The 10,266-nt window shown below is 36.2% G+C and overlaps 1 protein-coding gene and 1 long non-coding RNA gene across 4 annotated transcripts; one reads left to right on the forward strand and one right to left on the reverse strand.

Moving 5' to 3' along the window:
• Window positions 1-224: 224 nt before the first annotated feature.
• Window positions 225-4,707, reverse strand: morf4l1 (mortality factor 4 like 1). Its single transcript, XM_065283245.1, has 12 exons — window positions 4,549-4,707; window positions 3,672-3,718; window positions 3,124-3,191; window positions 2,921-3,007; window positions 2,554-2,634; window positions 2,415-2,440; window positions 2,007-2,095; window positions 1,809-1,910; window positions 1,412-1,500; window positions 1,054-1,226; window positions 806-890; window positions 225-630 (listed from the first exon to the last, which is right to left on the reverse strand). Exons 1-12 carry the CDS (start codon window positions 4,586-4,588, stop codon window positions 546-548), a joined length of 972 nt encoding a protein of 323 aa, XP_065139317.1. The 5' UTR covers window positions 4,589-4,707; the 3' UTR covers window positions 225-545.
• Window positions 4,708-5,736: 1,029 nt separating this feature from the next.
• Window positions 5,737-10,063, forward strand: LOC135773218 (uncharacterized). Of its 3 annotated transcripts, none has more exons than XR_012337279.1 (4): window positions 5,737-6,502; window positions 7,087-7,134; window positions 7,796-7,863; window positions 8,783-9,295. It is a non-coding gene; the product is annotated as an uncharacterized lncRNA (long non-coding RNA). The 3 variants fall into 3 exon arrangements; XR_010543476.2 differs by adding an exon at window positions 9,592-10,063 and having other exon boundaries at window positions 5,743-7,134; window positions 8,783-8,899; XR_012337278.1 differs by having other exon boundaries at window positions 5,748-7,134.
• The last annotated feature ends 203 nt before the right edge of the window (window positions 10,064-10,266 follow it).

The raw sequence follows: 10,266 nt of genomic DNA on the forward strand, positions 1-10,266 counted from the left end.
AGAGGCTTAGACCTCTCCAATGATACATTGTTTGTTGTGATAGATAAAAATTTACATGAAAAATATTGAAGTAAACTAAGGTGCCCCGCTCACTGGACAGCGCCACTTAAGGGGTTAAACCCTCCAATTACTATATTCAGTTTCATAAATAAGCTTGTTTGCAACAATGCTTTCTGGCAGAAGATGATTTTTATAGTGTTTCAGTAATGACATGATAGAAACAATTTTGAGAGGGACAATTTATTGATAAACATGTTTTTAAAGTCAAACAAAACACAAATGATGCAGCAACACATGACCAGCTCTGTTAATCAATATTACAATAACCAAAAATATAGGAACAACTACCAGAGAATCCTGAATTTTGGTAGATTATCTGAAACACCAGACATAATCCTTAAAGTACAAATAAACAAACAAAGAATCTGTTTTTTTAAATGTCTGATGCTAAGTACCGAGATCTTGTAGACCAATAAAGGGATTTAAAAAAATATTTAAAAATGACGATCAGAACATAGCACCAAACATCCTCACTGGCTTTGGCTTCAGACAGCCTTACGGTGGTATTCTGGAGGTGCAACCTCATAGTCACTTGCGCTGAATAGAGACGATGAATTTTTCACCAAATACCTACGGCAAAAATAAAACTTTAGACTCGGAACATATCAACAAAAATCCTAAATTGCATGGATTATGCATACAATGTGCAGCATCAAAATTGGCGGTCAAAATCACTGTTGCAGTTAAAGTGACATCGATTTGAACAAAATGTCTTATTAACCTTAAAGTCGATAAGTCTACTTACTTTAAAAAGTCCTGCAGATAGCTGAGAAGCAGGGCTAGACTCTTCTCATCCAGTGGTGTGTAGGCCAGCATTGCTCCAATTCTTACTGTCCATAACAATAAAGTAAAAAAAAGCATTAAGAACAAATACTAGTACAGATAAACAAACCATAAACACTCATTATTATGTCTGGTGTCTAACAGTTATCATTTTGCATCTTTTAAACGATTTCCAAGCATTTCTGAAATACCATTGGCTTTCGCTCATACCAAAAAGTCTCAACAAATGTGGTGCTCCGTATATTTGAGACATGGAGGTGTCTGGATGGTTTGCAAGGATCTCTGCATACTGTGGTCTTTCAAACTTGTAGAGTAGCTGAGTGCCTAACATGACATTGAAGTATTCACGGACTCCAGCAACAACCTCATTGACGGCATATTCCCTGTGTGAAGACATCAAATATGCTTTTTAGTATCTCATTACAAAGACTCTCATGTGGAGTTTGTTCTACAATGAGTGACTCCAATTAACTGAAAGACTTGTGCATTAAATCAATAATTTGTACTACAGTGATTCCAATTAACTGCATAATTAAATCATTACTTGCCATATGGCACACAAACATACTTGTTATCACAGTTTCCCCTCGACTTCTTGTAATTTGCATAGTCTTCCAGGACACCATCAACATTCTTTTTTGCCGGCAAGTGGAAGAGCTAAACAAACAAACAAACACACAAAAACACATTGTGCATAAAGTTCGACTGGACATATACTATACTGTAAAGAAAGCCCATTTGTCCAAGTACATCATGACAATTTCTGTTAATCCAAAGGGAGCTGAGCTGTGGACGGACCCGTTGGCTGCAATTCACAGTCTCACCACTAGATGCCGCTAAAAGTTCCACATTGCACCTTTAACTATTCCTATTAGTTTTTTTTTGTTATTTTTTCTATATAAAATGATAAGTCATGTATTATAGGCTAGAGCAGAATTAGGTTAAGTACAACAAAAGGTTTGTACCTGCTTCTGTCTCGTGATCAGGTCCCAGTCATCTACCAGCCACGGTTTTAACTCCTCAGGAATTTTTACCTTCACTTCTACCCTGTTAATAAAGGTCTCCTCCTGTACAGAGTAACAGTCTTACTGTTACCTTACTTTAAAAATAAACTGGCCATAGCCATATTTAGGTATTATCTGACAGGTATTAAAGCAACATACACTCTCCACAGTTGGGTCCACACGTGCCCTCTTCTTGCGTGGGGGGTGAGGCATATCCCCAGTGCTGGGACCTTCTCCAGCTCCCGGTGCTGAGAAGCCACCAAAAAGGCAATACAAAGTTTGTATAAGAAATTTATAATGACCAATAATGCAGCAATACACTGCAGTACTAAGTTAGAAACTCTATAAACTGTGCTTTTATCTACAGCTAAGCTGGTTAAAAGACTTTAAGCTTGGATAAATAAAAAATGGGACACAATCTTGTATAAATTTTAATGTGCTAAAGACACCCTTGTGCTTTAAGCAAATATAAAGCTTAAAACACTTAAAATACAGGGACACGTGTACTTAAACCATTTCAATACACAGGTCAGAAAACATAAGTATTGACAGAGAAACTAAACTTACTCTTTTGCTTGTTCTTTTTTGTTTTTCTAGTGAAAGAACAGAAATGTCGTGATTAAATACAACAGTAAACAACGCGAGTTTGCACCTCTGAAAGTTTTGTAAGAAGCACTGTTTATAAACATTCAAAGCAAACACTCACACATCTACATTTTTTTGCTGCACAGCAGCGATCTTCTTGCTTGGTGCGACACCCCTCATCCTTCCCTCAACATAATGGTCTCTGAAAAACAGATATGATTTATATAGTTTCTATAGGAGAAACATCACAATTATACACAAATGTCTTTGCCTTTGTAATAATACTGCAAATCAATAAAGAATAGTACATTTAATTAAAGTTTTCCCCAGATGAGTTCAGAGGACAGCACTGAAGGGACAATTCACCCCAAAACTATGTAAACAATCTTCAAAATTTCTCAAGTCAAGGGTTTATCACGTCATCAGGATTTTGGTGTTTGGGTAAACTGTATCATTCTGCATTTTGTGTAATCTTAACACACACTCACTGATTTGCCTTCTGAAGCTCTTTCTGTTTCTGCAGGTTACTGTCCACATATTTAAGCACACGGCTTTCAGGAACCCATTCGTCCCAGCTAGAAAAACATTGAATTCACAAAATTAACCTATTGAACCATTTAGACCTGTACAATGTTAGATATGTTATCTGCATCCTAACTACCAGTAAACACTTGGAAAAATATAGACTTACTTTTTATTCCATCCACTGTAATGAATAAAGTATTTCACTTGTTTATCCTTAATATTGATTTTTACACACTGCAAAGAGAGACATAAAATATTCAAAACATCATCTCTTACAGAAAGAAAAACATTTTAGCCTGAAAAATTGCACAAAGTAACACAATAAAAATAATGTTTGTTTAAAAATCAGGAAATTGCACTTGGACATCAAAATCAGGAAATGACAAAAATACAAGCACACACTCTCTCTCTCTCTTTACACATGTGGAAATGCATAACAAATCATCAATCTTCATCATCAATAAGCACACAAATTTAAAGTATAAAAGGCTTTAGAGTCCATTTTTAAAAGTGCGTTTTACAGAGAATGCTTTTAAAAGCATTAACTTTCATCTACAAAAGCACATCATCAGACACCTGAGCTCCATTTACACTTACAAAGCAAACTATCATCCTTTTTTTTGCTACCAAAAATATCAAACAGGCTTTTGAAGACCTTAATGGATGCATAATCGATTAAGAATGAATGCATAACAGAATGATTCAGACAGATACCTTAGCTTCGTATAGCAATGGCCCATGAAAGCACAGCACTCGTTCACCTGAAATGGATCAGACTTTATTAATAGTGTCACTTAATGATGTACACTGGTATTACCTTTTTGGAAGCGTTTCCTTTGTATGGATCACTTTCATTTTGCATTGACATAACATAAATATGTCTTAAGGCAAGAAAATGCTTTACTTATTGAAACCAAGCAGATCATGCGTTTATTTTGACAAGATGAGTTTTGAGCCACAACACAGACTATCTAAAAAATATTATCAAGTTTCTGAAACAAAAAAAATTTAAGTGTCCAAATCGACAAACATAACACATAAAAACTGCGTCGATGTTTTGTGCAGTTCTTTTCAGTCAGGCATCTCTCAGTCTCCTAAAACTGCAACAATTGCCAGTTGACAATGTGATGTGGGTAATATTAATGCGTTTAAAAAGACTTTGGCTCGTCTAAAATGCACGTAAATAATTTCAAAACAGTACACATTTCAAGCTAAATATATTTGGATAATAAAAATAACAATATAAAGTACTTCCGCTAGGACGTTAACAATCTGCCGTGTTGTGTGCATTCTGTAAACAAGGCCTGCTATGAGCTAACAGGCTACATGGATAACTGCTCATGTTTTGTTTCGGAAACGTGCAGGTGCTTGCGCATGTAAAAGCTCTTCGCGCAAAACGGAAATCCTGACATGCAGTCCTGCACTTATATTAAATAAATCTACATTTTATAATAATAGCGACATTAGCATTGCGCGGCTAAATGTTGGTTTCAGACGCGCCATTGTGCGGAGGCAGCGCCCGCTTCCTCTGCACAGTACACTCACGCTGGACAAATGAGGACTCATAGAGCATTCAAGTAGGATCTCCTACCTTCTTGAAATTTAGGTTTAGGGTCCTGTTTAGGCGCCATTCACGGATTAAACAATAAAAATAGCTGGAAAATCAAATCCAGGCATCGCCAGCTCTGGGTTCATTCACACAGGGTGAAGGCGCCGCGTTGCGTTTCTACTGTGATGAACTTTTTTGGCGCCCCTGTCAGGTGGCTGCCATAATAAACACACGGAGCCCCTGATGGAGAAACACGGTATTCCAGTGCATACAGATAATAAACATATTTAGGTTCAATTTAGATTAGAAACATGCAATATAGTCATATGCAAAATAAATGCAAATCTCTACTTTGTTGGTAAGATAGCAGTTTCTGCAACGCCTTCATTTGTATATACCATGAGATGAAGGATAAATAATATAAACACACTTTACCCAGCTGTCATCATTGACAGGACATAACTAATTCTATCTTTATTATTTACGCAGGAGTCTGACATTATAGATGTATCGAGAACCACATAGACCTAACATGAAAAACATACACAACAATAATGCCAATAATAATGCATGAAAAGTAAGACTTTATGTTGATATATATTTTTATTAAAAATTAATACATGCAACCAAAAAGCTGATTTTTAATAGAGCCCAGACTCCACACAACACACACACAGGTTTGCATTTTTATGGGGACATTACATATACGTAATGGTCTTTATACTGTACAAACTGTATATTATATTCCCTAACCCAACCCCTAAACTAAACCCTATAAACTTTTTGTTTTAGATTTTCCAAAATATCTAAGTTTGTTTCCTCATGGGGACCAAAAAATAATCCCCAAAAAGTTATAACTATATTCTTTTATGGGGATATTTTGCCCCACACCAGGGAATCCGGGTAGGCACGCACCCACACACACACAAATGTATATTTGTTGTCTCAAAAACAAACAAACACAAAAGCATCTTTTATTACAACGCATGTTGCGTGTTTAGTACTATTCAGAATAAATTACAGGCAATTCTATGCATTTGTATGGCAACTCATGCATTGCCTCACAGCTTTCTGAGACAGGGTCAAAAACCAAGGTGCAACATTTGACAAACATTGTTTTAGTTTCTCTCTCATTGCCCGTCTTGTAAAGCAATATATAAACGGATTACAACAACTATTAGCATGAGCTACACTGTAAAAAATTACCGTTAATTTACGGCATAATTTTACGGTACTGAACTGTTTTATAAATTTACAGTTTCTTGCCGTAAATGGTTGCATGAGTGGTGAGCGTGGGGGAGGAACTGCACTGAAATTATTGAGTGGTATGTGTTGGCCACTTATTAATATGCATTTTCTGTCTGGACTTTTATTATAAAGACTGAATAATTTTGAAACGTCATCAGTAGATGGCCAAGTACTGTTCCAATTCAAAGTTAACTTCTAGCAAAGAACAGTTAAAATCCTATATGTGTTCCTACATCATACCTTTAATCGAGGACCCTTATGAAAATTAACCATGTTGTCTTGCTTTATTGATTGGCAAAACATGGTTTTACTACAGTAAACGTTTGTTTTGGACTGCATAACTCCTTTAATATAACCATAAATAATGTCAATAAAAAGGTCTGTTCATTCAATAAACCGGGAAAAATCTGTATGAACGTATACGTAGAAATAATATTGAGGACACACTGCACGATAATGAAACCTTTAGTTTGATTAAAAGTCGATTAATATTTCTGTTTTTATTAAATAAATATTCTATGTTGGCTCTAAACAGGCAACTTTCTTTCTTGGAAGCAGCACTGGAAGAAGCACTTTACTTTCATCTTTTATATCTTTATTTACTTTTATTATGTTATTATTGGCGGAGGCGCGTAAGGCGCGTGTCCGTATACCGAATGCTTTGATCACGTGATTATTCAAACCAGGAGACGCGCAATCTGGATTAACCGCTGTTCTCCTCAGACGAGTGTTTTGGTGGTATTATGAGGTAAGTTTCTTTACATTCGTGGTTACTTTACTGAAATTAGTTCACAGTGATGTTTATTCAGTTGTCAGTATATTTCGATATGTCTAATATAATAACCCTTGATGTTGACCGTTGGTTCGTTTCGTTCGAGCGCTGAGTGGGGTGAGCTGAGCTCGGCGCAGCTGTGAGCTAATGGAGATCTTTTATTTGTCTTTATATCTTCTATAAAAATGTGTTATGCATGTTCTTAAAAGTATTTAACATAGTTAAGTTAATTATAACGCAAGTTTTCTCCAAGTATTGCAATGTGGGCTTAGTTCAGCTCCCGCCTAGATTGACTGAGCTCGTGAGCTTACGTTAGTGGAGATCTTTTAACTTATTTGTTTTTTTTATATCTTTTATAAAAATGTGTTGTGCTTGTTGTTAAATGTATTTGACATTGTTTAGTTAATTATAACGCAGGTTAACTACAAGTATTGCAATATGGGATTTGTTCAACAGGTCCCTCTTATGAAAAACAACGTTATCGTTTTACAGTAAACTTAAATGAGCTAAAGGCCATTCTGAATTAATACCTGTCGTATATTTATGGTTACTTCTTTCAGATCCCTTTCTTGGTGTGTCTTGATTTTTCATATTGGCTAAAGACAAGAGTAAGTATTACTTGGTTTATATTTGCACAGCCACCAGAATCAAACACAAGTCAAGTGCTCAAAAGTGAAATAGCATGTTGGTCTTTATAATGCAATGGATAAATGAAATCGCAATAACTAATGAAATAGTCAGACCTCACTTTGACTTGATGTACAGTTTGAGCGAATTCAGAACACAGCTCATTCACACAAATCAAATCACTTTCAAACTTAAAGGGATAGTTCACCCAAAAATAAACATTATGTTATAATTTACTCAGACTCATGTTGTTCAAAACCTGTATGAGTTTCTTTAATCCGTTGAACACAAAAGAAGATAATTTGATAAATGATGAAGCGCACAGTAGATTGTACCCATTGACTTCTATAGTGGGAATAAATACTATGGAAGTCAATGGGTACAGTCTACTGTGTGCTTACCATCATTTATCAAAATATCTTTTTTGTGTTCAACAAAATAAGGAAACTCAAACAGGCTTTGAGGCTGTGTAAATGATAACAAAATGTTTATTTTTGGGTAAACTATCCCTTTAAGTTTGAAAGTAGGAGTACATTTCATGTATTCTCAGCACTCTACTAAAATGGCATTTTGAGAAGCTTGATAAATATGGACGCAGGTGTCTAACTTGATATTAACTTCAGTTTTTACCTTTCCTAACAGTATGTCTGCAAATGCTGGTTCCATGTCACATGGCTTATTCGAGACTAGATCTACAAAAAACACTGCAGGTGAGTCGTCACCATCATGAGAAATGTGCTCACTGCGATGTTTAATAGCAGGTTGCGAAACAACTTCATAGGTGCATACCACCACTAACTGTATTGGGAACCCCATATATTGTATATGTGCCCTCATACAGTAGGTGGCAACCCGCTATTAAACATTAGATGAATAAGAAGGTAATGTGAATGCGCGTATTGCTCTGGGGATAGTGTTGTATTATGGCACTTTTCCATTGCATAGTACTCCACGGTTTAGTTTAGTTTGGGTCGGGTCATCTCACCTCACTTTGGTGTGGTTAGCTTTTCCATCGAGTTTAGTAACACTTCGGAGTGGGAGGGATTATAGGCGTCTCGTTATATTTGCGCTGCATACTGCTGTGACCTCATACAAGTGAGAGTGTCGCTGTACATTCCCATACATTCATTTATTTCTCAGTTCACCACAAAATTAAAATTGGCCACCACAAATAGATGTTTGCACATCGCGATTATCACTACCTATGTCTCACATGACAGTTTCTGTATAAACACCCGACCCGTGGCGTCAGTCAAATGTGCTGCGCTGAGCCTCATTGAAGTTGCATTTAAGCATATATAATGCTGACGTGCTCGTGTTTTCGCGTCACGTTTGGTATCAGCTCGGGTTGCTTGGAACCCCAACCGAGGTGGTACGAAAAAAGTATCGGGTACTACGCACTGCACCCAGTGGAAAAGCTCCCAAAAGTAAGCTGACCCGACCCAAACTAAACCAAACCGTGGGGTACAATGCAATGGAAAAGTGCCATTTGAGGTTAAAAAAATTATATAAATACTGTTCGGTTATTCACACAAACCAATTGTTTTATTTCTTAGTATATTAATGTGTTGTCATAAGCCACATGGTTTAATTTGGATTTGTCTGTGCATGTTTTTTTTTCTATATCAGATTTTGTTACCATCAACTTGCATTATACAACTGACAGACTGAAACGGTTGGACTCAAAAATCTACATTTGTGTTCCACTGGAGAAACAAAGTCACCTACATCTTGGATGGCCTGGGGGTAAGCTGATAAACATAAAAAAAAAAATTTAAGATGAACTATAGCTTTAACTTCGAGCCGATGCTAGAGTTATTTAAGTAAATGTCCAGGGATCAGGGAACATTTTCTGACTTTTAACCCCAAAAAAGTGCATTCATCCTTCACAGAGGTAATCCACACGGCTCCAATAGGTTAATAAAGGTCTTCTGGGGTAATGGTTGTGATTGTGTAAGAAATATATTTTAAACTTTATAAACTGTATTAACTAGCTTCCGGTAACGGCACCATCTTGGACTCACATGATTCACACGAGTTTTAACGTAGTGAGCACTCGTTTACATGGGTATGTTGTGCAGTTACTCTTGAGTCCAAGATGGCATCATTACCGGAATCACTTAGGGTGTACTCACTTTTGCACTCACGAAGGAATATATTTTGAGTTATGTTTGTAAACAAACCGTTCATGAGCCCCACTCACTTCCATAGTAGGAAACAAGAATACTATGGAAGTGAATGGGGTTCATGAACGGTTTGTCTACAAACATTTCTCAAAATATATTCCTTCATGTTCATCGGAACAAAAATATTTAATCAGGTTTGTAACAACATGAGCGTGAGTAAATGATGAGAGACACACTATTACTGCCACGTGTAGTGTTAAATTTACTTTTAGCACACTGCTTACAAAGTTTTTTTTTATGTTTATCTTTCAGACTACCTGACCTGTTCCTGTTAAGAGCTATCTTTGTGGAATGTTCCTGGCCCATTTTTCCCAAGTTTTTACAAAAGTTTTTTCAATGACCTCAAAATTGATGTGTAAAAATTATAATAAACTTGAATTTGTTTAAATTTGTCTATAGACTGGGTTATTTTTGCACAAACCTATTTGGTAATTTTATGGTTCCTCATCTTATCTTTGCCATTCTATTATTTAATTACAAAGCAGCAATTTAGAATACGGTAATTAAACAGTAGGATTACAGTATGCAGCTGGAAACCCTGCTGCCAGTATTTTACCGTAAATTTAAAGAACAGCCGTAATTTAGAATACGGTAATGAAACCGTAGGATTACGGTACACAGCTAAAACAGGCTTGCGGTATTTTACTATTAATTTACAGAACAGCCGTAATTTAGAATACGGTAATGAAACCGTAAAATTACGGTTCACTGCTGGAACCCCAGCTGCCAGTACTTTACCGTAAAATTACGAGGAAATTTTTTACAGTGTAAGCAAACAGTCGCAGCATAAATATAAGTATGAACAATATAATATGCCTCATCCCAGTAAATGAAGTTTTTAGTTTCACCAACAGACCCCAAAATGTAATCGCATGTTAGGCATCCAACAGAGAAAAAACGAGAGCACCACAACTGTGATGGATTTGG

Source organism: Paramisgurnus dabryanus, chromosome 9 (assembly GCF_030506205.2).
Source record: "Paramisgurnus dabryanus chromosome 9, PD_genome_1.1, whole genome shotgun sequence".
Classification (NCBI taxonomy): domain Eukaryota; kingdom Metazoa; phylum Chordata; class Actinopteri; order Cypriniformes; family Cobitidae; genus Paramisgurnus; species Paramisgurnus dabryanus.